The 18,236-nt window shown below is 40.8% G+C and overlaps 1 protein-coding gene across 6 annotated transcripts in view; it reads left to right on the top strand.

Annotated features, from left to right (window-relative positions):
- ADGRA3 (adhesion G protein-coupled receptor A3) overlaps positions 1 to 18,236 on the top strand; it is a 121,914-nt gene that overhangs the window by 47,592 nt on the left and 56,086 nt on the right. For 3 of the 6 annotated variants that reach the window (XM_030563226.1, XM_030563225.1, XM_030563222.1), the window contains exons 4-9: positions 1,021 to 1,092; positions 2,083 to 2,154; positions 5,829 to 5,989; positions 7,778 to 7,991; positions 12,877 to 13,041; positions 13,652 to 13,687. The exons of 1 other annotated variant lie outside the window; for it this stretch is intronic. In XM_030563226.1, the coding sequence (XP_030419086.1) occupies positions 1,021 to 1,092; positions 2,083 to 2,154; positions 5,829 to 5,989; positions 7,778 to 7,991; positions 12,877 to 13,041; positions 13,652 to 13,687 (720 nt within the window). Of the gene's footprint in view, positions 1 to 1,020; positions 1,093 to 1,264; positions 1,334 to 2,082; positions 2,155 to 5,828; positions 5,990 to 7,777; positions 7,992 to 12,876; positions 13,042 to 13,651; positions 13,688 to 18,236 lie in introns of those variants that run through there. 2 more of the 6 variants (XM_030563228.1, XM_030563224.1) reach the window with 2 other exon arrangements.

Raw genomic sequence — 18,236 nt, 5'->3', positions numbered from 1 at the left:
CAGTACTAAAACCCCATCTGCCTGCCCTGCTTTCTATGTAAAAATGCAAGCAAATCAATCAGCGAGTCAATAACGTAACATTTTATACTCCAAAATAGGGAAGAGCCAGAGAATCCATGAGGTTCATTAGGGAGTTGATGTTGCTAATTAATTTTATATGGAAGGTGTTGTGATACTTCAGTGATGAGTGCCAGCATAAAACATGATGATAGATAGATAACACCCTAGGAGCCAAAAGTCCTCTTCCAGATCCATAGAATTTGGAGGATCTTAAAAGAAAATGGTTGATAGCAATTAATTTTTGAACTCCTCAAAACTGTAGTGATTGTAAAGTGAATGTGCCTTCCTACAATTTTCAATGGTGAAAGTTGTCACAGGGATTCTAGCAGTTTATCTGTCATTGGGGGAAAAAATGTCTAAAGGGAAATTAAATTAAGTAGTCATCTTTTGAAGACTTAAAAAATAAGCAGTTGAGGGACCAAATCTGTGTTCCTTACATTAAGTAGTATTTACATGTACAAATATTCTGATGCAAATTTGGACCTAGAGGGCTGAATTTTCTTTACTGGGGCCATTTTGCAATTTGAATAAGATCAGATCTACACTAGAAACTTGCTAGTGTAATAGTGTTGGTTAGGGCTGTGATATTTTGACATTACTGGCAAAAGCCTTAGTGTGAACAAAATTTTATAACAGCATAACGCATTTATAACACATTTTGAAAGTGTCACATATTTTGCTCTGGGAACTTGTATAAACTATATTGGCAAAAGCACTTCTTATTGGTATAAGCTGTGTTTGTGCTACGAGTGTATGCTGGTATAGTTATGACAGCAAGCCTTTTCTGAGGTTGACCTGGCCTAAATTAGAAAAGCCTTTCAAAAGAGTTCAGCTCCTAGTCAACTTCATGAAAACTATGTTTAGCATGACCCGTTATTCAGTTAAGTACCTTTTTTGTAGTGTATATGTATTGTTTGATGAAATGAAGCTATTAATATTTGTTTTGCTTTCTCCTTGTAGAGACTTAAGTAACAATAAAATAGGCTGCCTGAATGCAGATATATTTAGAGGACTCATAAATCTTGTTAGATTGTAAGTATAATTCTGTTGTACATGTTTGAGAATTTATAATTCTCATTTAATTCAACCTTTCTTTTTTATTTCAGCAGGACTACTAATGCTTAAAGTTGAGCACAAGCTTAAATGCTTCGCTAGATAAAGGCCATAGTGGTTACATTGTGTTGCGTACAGAATAGAACCAGTCCCATGCCCTGTCTGCTGCTGCCTCCCCTAGTTTTGCATTCTTGGAAAATATAGGAAAGAAGAAAAAGGGGTACTTGTCTATAATACATATTTTTCCCTAGAAGACTATTTCAGCATTACATTATCTCTTAACTTTTGTCCTTTATCACAGAGCATCAAGGTGACTGTCCTCCTTGTGGAGGACTTGATGAGATGTCCTTGGGACACATTGAAGGTTTGGGGGGGTGGGGAGCGGGTTGGGCTTTTTTTAGTTGTCAAAAAAGGTTGTATTCCACAGACATAGAACACTCCCTTTGCCCCATTCCCCTTGCTTAATGTCTCTGCAGCACTTGCAGATGAGCCACCTATGAGAGAATCTATGATGGGTTTTTTTTTGTATTTATTTAAATGGGATATCTAAGCAGGTTGTTTTCTTGCACTACCTTTCTGGTAACACTGATTATTTGCCGACTTTGAAATAAAATTTAAATATGCTTTTTTCTGGTGTATATTTCAACATAATTCTCATTTTAAACAAAAATGAAATATTTGAGCTGACTAATTTATTCTCAAACTCATAATACTTTCAAATAAAAGAGAAGAATGGGGGAACATTTGGGTGTTAGGGTTCTCTAGCTGGGCCATCAGGCTTACGTTGTGATGTCTAATGTTTTAAAGACTGCTCCCATGTCCTCTTTTGATGATTGGCAATTCATAATTACTTTTAAGAAATAAGAGAACACATTTTGAAAGAGAAAATTTGTGTTTAATTACCTAACTTAGTGTCAAATGCATTTCTTAAGTATAAAACAATTTAATTATTGCCATTTTATGTTCTAGAAATCTTTCAGGGAATTTGTTTTCTGCACTAACGCAAGGAACTCTTGATCATCTTAACTCACTAAAGTCTTTGTAAGTAAATATTAATTTTGGTTTTAATTTGTATGACCTTTGATAACTTTTTCAGCAATTTTAAAAACCAGTTTAAAAGGGTAAACATGGGGAGCGTCAGTAGACTTTTTTTTGAGTGCAAAGCAACTAAATTAAAGCAAACAATATTTTTGATTTTGACAGAACTATACATTCAATACTATCCCAATTAGATATTGGAAATTTAGATTTTGTTTTGTTTATTAAACATATTACAACTGTATATTTCTGAGTAGGCTTTGATTGATATAGGTGCAGAATTTTGCATGAGGAAATGATACAAGGGTTAGACATAGTTTGAAGGTGAAAAGTACTCTGGATGTAATTTTCAAAAGCACTCAATCTTTGCCTAGGTCTTCTCTGTTTTGAAGTCAGTGGGATCGGAGTTAGGCCATCATTGAGAATTTTTGAAAATCTCACCTTACATAAACCAATTATTATTTTGTATAAAAGAAAGTTTTTTCGTCTTTTACAAATGAAGAAAGATACTCTCCAAAAGTTTACAGTTCTCCAAGAACAAAAAGTGTGACTGTTGGATATAAAAATGAATGTCAATGTCATTCTCAATCTCAATGTGTTTTTTCTCTTCACTCCTTTAGCAGTCCTTAGTTCCTTATTGTGATACTGTGTTTGTAGAAAGTGGATGAATTACTTCCTCACAACCTGACTGTTAAGTTTGTATATTCTATGACAGCTATATAGGCTGGGCTGCCATATCAGGAGTCTAGCAGATTCTCAAGGTGCTGGCGCTGGTCATGAAGTCAACTCTCTCCTTATTCCAAGGCAGATAGTGCCTCCTTTCAAGTCTGATTATTATTCATAGTTTATTTCTTGAGCTCTAACAATACTCTCAGCACTGTACTAATAAAAATGGTCCCTGTCCTGAACAGCATGAGTCTGTTTAAGAACTTAATGAGCCTGTGACAGCATCCTGGATATCAATATTAGTATTTAAAATGTATCCTTAGGAATTCCTGTTAATAAAGACCATATCAGAATGCCCCAGGTTAGGAATATATATTGTTTCAATGTTAAGTGTTTGTACCTTGACTTGCATAATCTTCTGGGCACTGTTTGCTGTTACTGGTGAAATAATAAAATACACATGAAGTAGAGATTTTTAACAAAGATGAAAAACAAATCAGTTCAGACTGAGGGGCTCTTTTTGAGACTATATTTAGATATATAAATTGTTTCTTGACTGTAGCAGACTTTTTAATGGGGATTTGGATGTCTTTGTACCAAGAAGTGTTATGTTATGCATACAATGAGGGGATTTTATGAATCAATTAAAATCAGAAGTTATGTGGAAAAGGACTGTTTTAATCATAGCAAAGTTACTGGGGTTTCTTTTAATGGAGGAAAAAAAACCACACGTGGTTGCACGAGTAATGAGTAGTAGCTTGTAATGAGAGAAACAGGCAACACATTTGAGTGACCACTGCATAAAATTTGTTTTTAATCTGTATCTTAACCTTATACCATTGTAGTTTGTTTTTTTTTACTCTTGCTTCTCTACTAAATAAACCTCAGTCAGGTGGATAGTATTATTCAATTAAACTGTTATTGTGCCCATGAATTTGCTCATGTAAGCACCAGAGTTACTGTACTCCCTCTGCCAAAGAAGTTATTTCAAATTCTTTTTTGTCTACAGGGTCCATATATCTGTTAAACCTGGCTCTGGCTTTGGCTCTGGCTCAAGCAGTGTACAGCTAGTTAGGCAAAACCAGACCCGTCAGACCCTGATAGGAGAGGGCGTGGTCAGCTATACCTGACAGTTGTTCATTGCTTTCAGGAAAGTTTGTGAGCTCTTTCATTTCCGTGTGTGTGTGTGTGTGTGTGTGTGTACACACGTACACAGTACTACACACTTACATCCCCAGGACCAGAAACAGCTACAGAATGTAAATATATGGCCAAAATAATTCATTTATTTTGTGTGTGTGTGGATATAGATATAAAAATATATAAATAAAAAAATATTTTGGACATAAATTTGCATTCTGTAGCTGTTTCCGGTTCTGGAGATGTAAGTGTGTAGTTCTTTCCTACTGCTGAGGCACCATCAGTGCTCCCCTCCTGATCTCCCCTGCCCCCCACACACACATCATCACAGAGTGCAGCATGGAGAAGGACAAGAAAAAGGGGAAAAAACAGACATGTTGTTTTCTCTACCCCACTTGTGGAATGCCTGGATGGGGATTGCTGTGTCTTCTGTGAGTTAGGAGCCGTGCACATCTCAGAGAAGTCAACTCGGGCAGGGTCCTTCATGGAATCCCTCTCCCAAACCAGGAGTGGATATCTAGACCCACACCAGTAGAAGCACAGGACTCCTGGTACATGTTTCAGTCTATCCTGTGGCAAAGGGAGGAGGAAAAGGTACAAAAGAGCCCATCAGAGCAATGAGACAAACTCCCTGCCTTGGGCAGTGGTATGCAGGAGCGCAGCTGCAACCATTGTCCATGCCGATCATTCATTGCCCTTCCTCAATAGTGCATGAGGAAGAAGAGTACTCAGGTGGACTCAGGAGAAGAATTTTAAGGGTGCAGGCAACACAGAACTTCCTCCTCCTTTTTAGGGATTTCCCCAGCAGGTTGCTGTGAGCTCAGCTCCAGGGTATTCCTTGTCCTTCTAGGGCAAGGGATGTGATTCCTCCAGCATGTTTTGAGTTACTGCCAGCACTCAGTAGAGCACTGAGGTCAGAAAAGGGCCAAATCCTGAAATTTACCAGATGGCCCAGATCTGGCATAGTAATTTTTCTCCAGGGTTGACCACCTCTGTATAGATTCAGTCAAAGCTTCCCTCTCAGGAGATGCAGGAAAAGCATTCATCTGGACATAAGAGAGATCAGGTACAGGGAATCAGATTGCTGCCTCTCAGTTAGCAGATCTCCGTCTGCTCTCCCATCTCATGATGAGCATTCATTCAGGCAAACGAGAAAAGGAAAATGGGAAGGATGTACAGGGACTAGTCTCCATGGTCATTGGGCACCTTCTCTTCCCCAAGTCCTCACAGGGAAAAGAAAGGGGGAAAAAAAAGAAGGAAAAAAAAAAAAAAGCATCCCTAAAAAAGGCTGTGGTATGCCAGAATACTAAACTTGGGTGCAGGCACAGGAGGCCTTCCTGTTGTCTCTTCAGAGTCTACTGATGCCATTTCTCTAGGGAGGGGCAGATTTAAGAGAAGGAAATACAAAGTGTTCTCCTTAGATTCAGAACAGGAACCCCAGGGGGAAGAAAAGCAGGAAAACTCTTCTAGTTATAAGTTTGTGTCCAGGCGATATTGAAATAGATACAATTCATGGCATGAAACCCTCACATTTGGTGAGTTACAGCACAAATAAATGACTTTAGTTTAAATCACTGCTGAATAATAAGCTAGAAACTGTTTTTTAAACACACGGTACAATATAGTGCAATATTCTTAACTTCTGGTATTACACTTCTTGACTTTAATGGTCTAGACATACTTAATCCTGCCTCAGCATGGAGGGGAGGTGTATTAGATGACCACTTGAAGTTCCTTCCAGTTCTACATTTATATGATTTTATAGGAAATTTGTAGCAAATTGTGATAGGCATTCTAAAACTAATAGAGGGTAAACATGAAAAACTGAATATTACATTTATTCTTGTGATTATGTCTTTTGCATGTTACAGAGAATTTCAGACTGATTATCTTCTATGTGACTGTAACATTTTGTGGCTACATCAGTGGTTAAAGGAAAGAAATATAACAGTGCGTGAAACTAAATGTGCTTACCCCAAGTCATTGCAAGGACAGCTAGTAACATCAGTTAAGCAGGAGCTTCTAACATGTGGTAAGAATTCTGGATAAATGACACTTAATGCATACTGGGTTTATTTAGTGTGAGTAGCTAATCCTTTATTTTTTCTGCTTTCCTTCAATTTGGCACTTCTGTGTAGTGTTTATAGTGATTTCTTCTACTAAGCTGGTCCACAGATTGACAATAGTCTTCAGACTGCCTTGCTGCTTCTGGTATCAGAGAGAGAGAGTTGTTGTCTAGGCCCCTGATCTTACCCTTGGAGGAGCAATCCTCTCAAAAACAGCAGTTAAACTTGACTTCTTACATGAAAAATAGAAAACTGGAGGATTTGTCCTCCATTTCCCAGGTTTTTTCTGTCAGACTGCTTAGGTCTGAGTTATGCAAAACCCTCCAAGTCTAAAGCCCTAATAGTTAAAAGGAGAGAGATTCTCCTATTTACCTTCCTCCTTATCTTTCTTGGAGACCAGTCAATCCATAAGAGACAAATGAGAAATCTGAGATGTCCTGAAATGTAAAAGTAAAATCCAAGAGAAGAAAATCAGAAGAAACCTGTTGCTTTTCTGGGCTGGTTGTCTGGCTCAGAGCTAGATGCACAGAGAAGGAAACTCAGGAGAAACTTTCTTTAGCAGTTTTTTTTAAAGAATATTGAGAAGTTTGTTAGCATTCCTAGGTCTTCCCCCAGATGATCCTTAAAGAAGAAGAACAAGAAGAATCAAGTCGATGGGTCACTGAAACCCCTAGAAGTAGTGCCCATCAGGCTCAGAAAAGACCCTTGCATTCCCCTAACATAGCTATGCAGGCACACTCAAAGCTGAGTTGAGTGGGACTGTGCAGCTGAGATTGATCATGGCCAGCTAAGACACTTTAAAGGTATTTGATTGTGTCTACAATGGGTGTAAAGTCAAGTTTAAAAGACACATTTAGGTAGCATGTTTTCCAACACTACCTATTTTCCTAATCTAGATAGTTCCAGTGGTTATGTGAGACTTGAGAGGGCTACCTAAATCATGTTCTTTATGCTCTCTTTAAGTATTAAACTTTTAGTAAATCCCACCTGCTTTTGTACAGTTCACTACTCTAATTCAGGACTAACTTCTCTGAATCATATGTTGAGAACTGCATACAAATGTCCTATTATGAGGATTACTTCTCATTCTATTGTCAAAACTGGGAGTTATCAAGAATATTAAGCTCTCAGTATAAACCAAATATACTACTTTCATATCAATCAGTGATTGTAAAGTTCATGCAGCATGGGACTGGGAGTGAGGGCCTGTGGGTCTCTGTTCGTAGCTGTGATACCAGTTCACTCTGGAATCTTGAGAGAAAATTGCCTAAATTTACCAATCTGTAAATCGTAAACATATTAACATATATCTCTTGGAATTTTGAAGGTTGCTCAATATTTGTAAAAGAAATATATAAATGCATAGTATTGTTTTATTTGTATTGCTCTTTTTTCCTGGAACTAGGCTGGCAAACAGCTTCTGTAATTCATTAAACTGACTGAATACAGTTTTTGAAAGATACAGTTTTTGAAAGATACAGTTAGCCCACTCGAGGTCAATTGAAGATGTGAGTCATTATGAAATACAGTTTATTTAAATCCTTCCCAGGTCTTTTTTTTAAAAAACCAGCTAAGAGAGAGATCTGATTATATCAAACTATATTCTAAAGAAAAAAAACATTTCGTCTTTTCATGAATATTAAAATTGTTTTTTTAGTCAGAGTGGGTCTATAAAGCATAGTATCTAACTATATTTTTAAATTTGAAGTTTTGTTGATTTTTTTTTTTTTTTTTTTTTGTCTCTTGGATTCTAGAACCTCCTCTTGAATTACCATCTTTCTACATGACTCCATCCCATCGTCAGGTTGTCTTTGAAGGAGACAGTCTGCCCTTCCAATGCATGGCTTCATATATTGATCAAGACATGCAAGTGTTATGGTACCAGGATGGGAAGATTGTTGAAACTGATGAATCTCAGGGTATTTTTGTTGAAAAGAACATAATTCATAATTGCTCATTGATTGCAAGGTAAATTCCTTGTGAAAAACATCTTGTAGAGTAGACCCCCCACCTGCTCCATGTACATCTTGGTTCATATTGCTTAGTAAAGTAGTTGGTGGCAAATAGCCTCTTCTCAGTTCTTATTGATGTGACTGTATAAACTACAATAGTGAGGGTTTGGAAGAAATGCCTTCTGTCGGACAGTATTATATAATGGCAATTTATAGTCATTATGATGGTGAATAATCCTTGGGCCAGAGAGTGTATGACTGACCCTGTATAACCTGGTGGTTAAGGCACTGAAGTTCAAGTCACTGCTCCAATGACCATTTAATTATTTATACAACTTCAACAGGAGAGATTGAGACCCACACCAGAATTTCCCCCCTACCAGTGCCTATAGCACGCTCCTATGTAGTAAGGGAAATGCAAGTTCAAATCCCTTCTACACTCATGGGATGGGGGGAGTTGAACTCGCATCTCCCATGTCTCACATGAGTGCCCTAACCACTGGGCTAAATGTTTTTCTTTGAGTGGTTGCAGATGTATATTCCACTCAGATATGCGCATACCCAGGGCATCAAAGCCAGAGAACTCTGCCTAGTGGTATTTCTCAGAGCAGTGCTCATGCTCTGTGCCTCCAGCCCCTCCCCTGGTTATTTAAAGCCTGAAAGAACACCCATGGAACCATTTATTAACCATGGATAAGATAAATTAGGAATGATGAGATAAATAGCAGGTTGAGCATGAATAATGCATGGACAGGGCATCAAGTATCAGAGGGGTAGCCGTGTTAGTCTTGATCTGTAAAAGCAGCAAAGAATCCTGTGGCACCTTATAGACTAACAGACGTTTTGGAGCATGAGCTTTCGTAGGTGAATACCCACTTCGTCAGATGCATGTAGTGGAAATTTCCGGGGGCAGGTATATATATATGCAAGCAAGCTAGAGATAAAGAGGTTAGTTCAATCAGGGAGGATGAGGCCCTGTTCTAGCAGTTGAGGTGTGAAAACCAGGGGAGGAGAAACTGGTTATGTAGTTAGCAAGCCATTCACAGTCTTTGTTTAATCCTGAGCTGATGGTGTCAAATTGCAGATGAACTGAAGCTCAGCAGTTTCTCTTTGAAGTCTGGTCCTGAAGTTTTTCTGCTGCAGGATGGCCAGGGAGATTGAAGTGTTCTCCTACAGGTTTTTGTATATTGCCATTCCTAATACCGATTTGTGTCCATTTATCCTTTTCTGTAGAGACTGTCCAGTTTGGCCGATGTACATAGCAGAGCGGCATTGCTGGCATATGATGGCGTATATTACATTGGTGGACGTGCAGGTGTATGAACCGGTGATGGTGTGGCTGATCTAGTTAGGTCCTGTGGTTGTGTTGCTGGTGTAGATTTGTGGGCAGAGTTGGCATCGAGGTTTGTTGCATGGATTGGTTCCTGAGCTAGAGTTACTATGGTGCTGTGTGCAGTTACTGGTGAGAATGTGTTTCAGGTTGGCAGGTTGTCTGTGGGCGAGGGGTGGCCTGCCACCCAAGGCCTGTGAAAGTGTGGGATCATTGTCTAGGATGGGTTATAGATCCCTGATGATGCATTGGAGGGGTTTTAGCTGGGGACTGTATGTGATGGCCAGTGGAGTCCTGTGGGTTTCTTTCTTGGGTTTGTCTTGCAGTAGGAGGCTTCTGGGTTCACGTCTGGCTCTGTTGATCTGTTTCATTATTTCCTTGTGCGGGTATTGTAGTTTTGAGAATGCTTGATGGAGATTTTGTAGGTATTAGTCTCTGTCTGAGGGGTTAGAGCAGATGCGGTTGTACCTCAGTGCTTGGCTGTAGACAATGGATCGTGTGATGTGTCCGGGATGGAAGCTGGAGGCATGAAGGTAGGCATAGTGGTCGGTAGGTTTTCGGTATAGGGTGGTGTTAATGTGACCATCACTTATTTGCACTGTGGTGTCTAGGAAGTGGACCTCCCGTGTAGATTGGTCCAGGCTGACGTTGATGGTAGAGTGGAAGCTGTTGAAATCGTGGTGGAATTTTTCCAGAGTCTCCTTTCCATGGGTCCAGATGATGAAGATGTCATCAAAGTAGCATAGGTAGAGAAGGGGCATGAGTGGACGAGAGCTGAGGAAGCGTTGTTCCAGGTCGGCCATAAAAACATTGGCATATTGTGGGGCCATGTGGGTTCCTATAGCGGTGCCACTGATCTGGAGACATATATTGTCATCAAATTTGAAATAGTTGTGTGTGAGGATAAAGGCACAGAGCTCAGCAGCCAGTTATGCTGTGGCATCATCAGGGATACTGTTCTTGACAGCTTGTATTCCATCTATGTGTGGGATGTTTGTGTAGAGAGCCTCTACATCCATGGTGGCTAGCATGGTGTTTTCTGGAAGATCACCAATGCATTGTAGTTTCCTCAGGAAATCAGTGGTGTCACGGAGATAGCTGGGAGTGCTGGTGACATAGGGTCTGAGTAGAGAGTCCACATATCCAGACAGTCCTTCAGTGAGAGCGCTAATGCCCGAGATGATGCGGCGTCCAGGATTTTTGGGTTTGTGGATCTTGGGCAGTAGATAGAATAACCCTGGTCGGGGCTCTAAAGGTATGGGGATTTGTTCCGGTATTAGTGTAGGAAGTGTCCGGAGTAGATGGTGCAGTTTCTTAGTGTATTCCTCAGTGGGATCTGAGGGAAGTGGCCTGTAGAATTTGGTATTGGAGAGTTGTCTGGCGGCCTCCTTTTGGTAGTCAGACCTGTTCATGATGACAACAGTACCTCCTTTATCAGCCTCTTTGATGATGTCAGGGTGGTTTCTGAGGCTGTGGATGGCATTGCGTTCTGCACGACTTAGGTTATGAGGCAAGCGATGTTGTTTTTCCACAATTTCTGCCTGTGCACATTGGCGGAAGCATTCAATGTATAGGTCCAGACTGTCATTTTGACCCTCAGGAGGAGTCCATGTGGAGTTCTTCTTCTTGTGCTGTTGGTGGGAGGGTACCTGTGTATCAATGCACTGTTCAGTGTTGTCCTGAAAGTATTCTTTGAGTCGGAGACAGTGAAAGTAGGCTTCCAGATTGCCGCAGAACTGTATCATGTTGGTGGGAGTGGCAGGGCAGAAAGAGAGTCCCCGAGATAGGACAGACTTTTCTTCTGGGCTGAGTGTGTAGTTGGATAGATTGACAATATTGCTGGGTGGGTTGGGGGTACCACGGTTGTGGTCTCATGTGGCAGATAGAAGTTTAGACAGCTTACAGTCCTTTTTCCTTTGTAGAGAGGTGAAGTGAGTAATGTAGATCTCCTGTCTTATTTTAGTGAAGTCCGTTTGTATGGAAGTTTGGTTATTAATGAGAGTCTCCAGGTTGGAGAGCTCTTTTTTGATGTTTTCCTGTTTGCTGTATAGGATGCTGATCAGGTGGTTCCTCAGTTTCTTTGACAGAGTATGGCATAATCTCTCACTGTGGTCTGTGTAGTATGTAGATAGCAGTGGATTTTTTACCTTTAGTCCATTTGGTATGATGTCCATCCGTTTGCATTTGGACAGGGCATGCTGCACAGCGATTGGTTCCTTCAAAGTAACCAAACCAATCCCAAGATGTCTGATGCAATGTAATATGTAGATGTATATAAAGGAAGAGGTTTTCTGTGTAAATTTGGGTGTGTGATATGCCAAAACCCAACCCATATACTTGAGTCTGATCAACTAAGCATAGCTTTGCTGTGTGCCAAATAAAGGAACCAGAGTGACACAATCTGGAGTTGAACTGTAATTTTTGGATCCCAGAGAACTGGATGAAATGTTCTCCTAGAACTGGACAAGGTGTTCTGGTTAAGCAGAGTGGAAAAGATCTCAAAGGAACTCCCAGTAAACTTCCTGTGTTACATCAGCATATGGAGTAGCTCCAGTCATGCCTCCACAGAGACTGCGGGCACATTCAATGAGGGCCAAAGCAACGCTGATAGCATGCCTCAGTGATATTTCAGTTTTGAACATTAGCAGGCCTGTTACCTGGTCTCTATGCATACTTTTTTTTAACCGGTCACTATGCAATTTCTGCTGTGTCTAGGTCAGATGCAAAGTTTGAGAAGGTGGTCCTGCTGCAGTCATTTTTAAGTAGACTTTGATTCCCAGCTCTTGGGTGCTGCTTGTCAGTCACCTGCATGGAGTATACTTCTGCAAACCCTTGAAGAAGAAAAGACACTTACTGCCTGTATTGTGAGTGGTGGTCTTCTAGATGTGACTACAGATGTGTATTCCATGACCCACCTTCCGTCCTCTGCATCGGAGTCTCTATTCTTGACATTCAATACAAAGGAACTGGGGGGCGGAGAACGGGGACGCGGCAGTCAGGGTAGCTCTGCTCTTAAATAGTGAGCACTACCCCATAAGTAGCATAAGGCAAAGTTCTCTGGCTTTGGTGCACTGAGTGAACACACATCTAAGTGGAAAACACATCTGCATCCACATCTTGAGGGACAACAATTACAATACAGGTAAGTAACTCTCTTTTATGAGACTACTACCTCCCCTCCTCCTCAGTCAGTTTGTTAGACCCAAAACAGATATTTTCAACTCACAACATTTTTTTTGCAATTTTTGTATTCAGATCAACTCAAACCAAAATTTTCGTTTTGTATTTTTGTATGGCTTCCAACTAACTTAAAACTCAGTTTTGCCTGTCTGTAACTATAGCAAACAGTTCTGCCTTCGTAGGGTGATGGATTACATGACTTATTAGATCTCTGCCACAGTTAATTACTAGTTCTTGGGATCATGGGTAGTTGGTCCCCAGTTTTTGTAAGGCCTTCACAGACACATTACTGAGCTGCTTCTTCTATGGCCTTTCTGAGCACTATTGATCTTTTAATAAATGCTTTTCATACATTTTGCTGAAGTTCAATAATTTTTTTTTGTCTTCATAGCGCCTTGACTATCTCAAATATTCAAGCTGGATCCACTGGCAACTGGGGTTGTCATGTGCAAACCAGACGTGGGAATAATACAAGAGCTGTAGACATTGTGGTGTTAGAGAGCTCTGCACAGTATTGCCTTCCAGAGAGGGTTGTCAACAATAAAGGAGATTTCAGGTTGGTGATAGCAGATTTGTTTCATGAAAAAGTGTTGTCTGTTTGATTCTGCTTTTCAGTTAGGAGATTATGCTGAAAGGCACCTTACTGGTGTGTGCTCCTGCATAAGATGTAATGAGTTCTCACATTTCTAATTATACTAAATTAGAATATGGCCAACAGAAATGTAAGCAGTGATATTGTGAAATATCGGTGCCTTTTAACCCATATTGCACGAACCCTTTAGAAAAGAAATTGATAGTAAAGTATGGTATTCTAAATATGTAAATATAGCTGAACAGAGTTTTTGAGGTGGCTTGTAACTTAAACTTGGAACACAGTCTAGTACAGGATTTTTCTTCAATATTAGTATTTTACCTCCAAGTTTTTCATTGTCTTCCATATATGAAATCACTACAGCAATACTATGAAATATCTGGTCCTTTTAAATAGTACAATAATTTTAATGAGTGCCATCTCCTTTTTAGAATTGTTTGTACAGCCAGTGGCTGCTCTAGTTTTCCATTGTGTTGGTTATTGTTTTTATTCTTTACTTATGTATCTTTTCACCTGTTTTCCCTTTTCTGATCTCTTTGCTGCTGGTCACTCTAACAACACATTACTTCTGGAGGTGCCAGCTATCACAATTAGATTCCCTATATGTAAGGTAATTCTTTTTCTAACTTCTCTTTTGCGCCTTACTGCAGTAGTTCCCAATGAGAAACAAAATGTTGTTAGCATGTCTCTCTTCTATTGGTGTTAGTTTTCTTACGTTTATAGGTTTTTTTCTTGTGAAAAAGAGCAATCTCTTTTATGATTCATTTACTTGTGCTGGCTTAGAAGGTACTTCCTGGTATTGTTTTTCTTTTGTAAACCTCTATCCTATTATCCCACCCCCCATCACTAAGTTGGAGCACTTTATAGCTTGTATCTAACTTCTTTATAGGCATTCAAAAACAGTGGTTCTCAAACTTATTTGATCATGTCCCCCTTCTTTTTGTCTATAGTAGTTTACGCTCCCACCGCATAAGTACATATGGAGATTAAAAAAAACGCAACTCGTTAAATATTAAAAACAGTAAAGCATTGATTCAAACAGAGCCATTCAGTTATACAGTTCTGTGAATTTTAAGTGAGATACTGCTTATTTGCATCGCACTGTTGTTACTAGAGTAATAGTGCTTTTTGGAGCAGAGCAATTCCCTCCTGGGTTGGATGCTTGAGACAGTTATTGATCCCTTTCTATCTTCAATTAAATGTACACATCACATTGTAGCAAACTGATTAATGTATAGATGGGAATGACTTTGTATAATGCTATGCAAGCTTAACAGAAATCCATCAAAATGCATGGTGCCATCTAGAGTCAAATGCACCATGCCATCTGAGGACCTGATATGTCTGGAGGAATTCGCTTTGCTGGTTATTCGTTGCTATGGGTAAAATGTGCACAGTAAGGTTTTTTTGTGCTTTTTTTCTTTTTTCCCCTTCCTCTGTAAAGCCCCCAGATATATTCAGCATCCCCCAGGGCAAGCTTCACAGTTAGAGAACCTCTAATCTAAAAGACCTTACATTTTTCACCAGGATTCATCACTGAATCTGGTCCGCTGGTTGGATCATTAGCTTCTCCGGCTTTGGGACGGCTACTGACAGAGAGTGTGAAGTGAACGCTGATAGGAATCAAACCTCCGGTATATAAGTATGAGGAAATACTTTTAGTTAGCCTCATTAATCCATTTTGGGATGAAATTTTGGAGTTTTGGAGTTTTGCCATCAACTTCAATGGAACCAGATTTCACCCCTGATGTCTAATGTATCTGACTTTCTACCTTTTTGGATTGATTTTAAATCTCAACCTTCCCTTTTTAAAATTGAATTATTTTGTAGTTGAAAGGCTTCCTCTAACACACTTGACTCTGGCGATTCTGCAACCATCCCTGTGTAAGCTTGTAGAAGGGGTCTTCTCAGATTCTCCTTCAAGTGATTGTCCCTATTGTATTCCACTGAGGGTTATGCACATGCACCCGGAGCTGGAGTGTCTGATGGTCCACGCCTCCGCCCTTGCATTGCCTCATGGTTTTGCCCAAGGTGATAAAGGGCGGGGCAGACCGACCACGTCTTGAGTTCCTTCTCACCATCGCTTGATCCAAGTCAGAGCTACTGCTTTTCTCTTGTTGGTGATGCATTTCCAAACTTTCTAGGAAAACTGTTTTTATTCTTGTACATAGTTAAGATTTTACTGATTTTTGTAGTAATTTTAGTGTTCATGGTCATTTTTATAGGATTAAGGACTTTGTGGCACTGTTTCAGCAGTTTCCTGTCAACTCTCTCTCCCCCAGCACCCATGTCTGGGGATGGGAGCGTTGCTGCAACAACTGCAGAATCAACCAGATTGGCCAGATTGGCGTTGTGGCCAATCTCACTCAACCATCTCACTCAACCATCTCACTCAACCTGGAAGGAATCCTCTCTCTCACTGCCTCATCCTTTGTTGAGTAGATGTCTGGAACCGGGGCTGGACAATACGCCAGTCAGCCCAGCTCCTACAGTGCCAGCAGATCTGGAGAGGTTCCCCTCGTTGTCCCCAGATGAAGCTGTGTCATCAATGCCCTCCTTTTCCCCCAGATGACTACTGTCAATTTCAGGAGAATAACAATTGTTCTTCAGATCCCATTGGAGGGAGGTGCAGGACAGTCAGTAACAACTAGAAGACATCTTGCATGCATCAGTATCGGCCAGAGTGACCCTTTCGATCAGTTATGCCATTCTCCAACCGACATGCACTGTGTGGCCTACCCTGGCCATATGCGCTCCACCCCGAAGGGGGCCAAAAAGAGGTTCTATGTATCTCTCCCTCCCCCTACCACCAAGGAGGTCTGAGTTTCTGTTCTCCTATTCTCTGCCTTATTCTCTGGTGATCTAGGCGGATACAGAGCAAGCCAAACAGCTTCCACGCTCCACTCCCTCTGACAAAGATGGGCAAGAGATTAGACCTTTATGGGTAGAAAGGTCTTTACCTTGGCCAGCCTCCAGTTCCATATCTCAAACTACCTAGCACTGATGGCCAAATATGACTTTTTGAGCTTTGGGAGATGGCAGATTTTTGCAGATAAACTACTTCAGCACGATTGTGCCTGCTTCCAGGCTATTTTGGAGGAGAGCAAGTTCGTCTCTAGGACCATACTTCATTCAGGCTGTGATTGATTCCGCAGACACATCCTCATGTACGGTGATGACTGGAATCCTCATGAGGAGGGAACCCTGGTTACATCCCTCAGGCTTGTCTAGAGAGGCACAGAGCACAGCTGAGGATCTCCCTTTTGATGATTCTCACCTTGTCATCCAGAAGACGGGTGATTTCTTACACTCACTGAAAGGCTCTGGAGCCACCCTACAATCCCTAAGCATTTATATACCGGTGCCTAAATGAAAATTTTACCACCCCCTGCCTGTGCAATGCTATAAAACTCCCCAGATCTACCACCAACAGGCTTATTAACCTCTACAGAAGCACCTGAAGGTCTACAGACCTCATCTCCCTGGTCCACCAGTGCACTCCTCTGCATAGCACACCCAGTTTTCGAGTAAGTGATATTTCTAAGTGCATCTAGAGAGCCTTCAATGTAGTAGCCCTATGCTCTTGCCAAACACCCATTTCAAAGGCCATCTCAAACTCTTTCTGCCAGCATGGAGTGCTATAACAATGGACAAGTGGGTTCTGGATGTCATTTGACACAACTATATGATAAAGTTTGACACCACCTCCTTTACATCCCCTGTTCCAATCCTGTTTCAGGCATCAGTTTCACGACAGTATTCTTACCCTAGAGGTGGTCTGTGATGGGTTGGATCACAGAAACCCACTCTGGAACTGCCACCTGATGTGTCGAGACTACTCCTGAGCCCTTTTTCCCTGGCAGCGTGGGACTTCAGAATCCTGCCTGGTTGTGCCAGACACACTAGCCTGCTACAAACACAAACCCAGGTCTGAACAACGTCTCCCAAAAGCTGCAGGCTTAACTGAAAACAACTTAAAAGTGTTCTTGTCTCCAGCATTCAAGTACCCAACTCCCAGTGGGGTCCAAACCCCAAATAAATTTGTTTTACCCTGTATAAAGCTTATACAGGGTAAACTCATAAGTTGTTCACCCTCTATAACACTAATAGAGAGAGATGCACAGCAGTTTTCCCGCCCACCCCCCAGGTGGTATGTATTAATACATACTCTGGGTTAGTTAATAAGTAAAAAAATGATTTTATTAAATACAAAAGTAGGATTTAAGTGGTTCCAAGTAATAACAGACAGAACAAAATTAATTACCAAGCAAAATAAAATAAAACACGCAAGTCTAAGCCGAATACAGTAAGAATACTGAATACAGATAAAATCTCACCCTCAGAGATGTTCCTCTTTTACAGACTAGCCTCCTTCTGGTCTGGGTCCAGCAATCACACACAACCTTGTAGTTACTGTCCTTTCTTCCAGTTTCTTTCAGGTATCCGTTGGAGTGGAGAGACTATCTCTTGAACAAGTTGAGGACAAAGTGGAGGGGTCTCCCAGGGGTTTAAATAGACTTTCTCTTGTGGGTGGTCACCCTTCCCTCCCCCTGTATAGAATCTCTGCTACAAGATGGAGTTTTGGAATCACATGGGCAAGTCACGTGTCCATGCATGACTCAAAACTTTACAGGTGGGAGCCATCGTTCACGTGCTTCCTTGAACGTCTCCAGGTAGACTTCTTATGTGGGTTGGAGTTTTCCAAGGTCCATTGTTCGATAAGTGTTTCTTGATTGGGCACTTAACTTGCAAATTCCTTTCTTAAGAAGCAGCAAAGAGTCCTGTGGCACCTTATAGACTAACAGACATTTTGGAGCATGAGCTTTCGTGGGTGAATACCCACTTCGTCGGATGCATGTAGTGGAAATTTCCAGGGGTAGGTATATATATGCTGCTAGAAGAGGGCCTTATCCTCCCTGATTGAACTAACCTCATTATCTCTAGCATGCCTCTTGCTTGCATATATATACCTGCCCCTGGAAATTTCCACAACATGCATCCGACAAAGTGAGTATTCACCCACGAAAGCTCATGCTCCAAAATGTCTGTTAGTCTATAAGGTGCCACAGGACTCTTTTCTGCTTTTACAGATCCAGACTAACACGGCTACCCCTCTGATACTTTCTTAAGAAGCTGACCAAATGCCTTACTAAGGCTGT

This window comes from Gopherus evgoodei, chromosome 5, assembly GCF_007399415.2.
Source record: "Gopherus evgoodei ecotype Sinaloan lineage chromosome 5, rGopEvg1_v1.p, whole genome shotgun sequence".
NCBI classification, from domain to species: Eukaryota; Metazoa; Chordata; order Testudines; family Testudinidae; genus Gopherus; species Gopherus evgoodei.
Note: the sequence above shows the minus strand (reverse complement) of the source record. Positions and strands in the feature narration are given on the sequence as shown.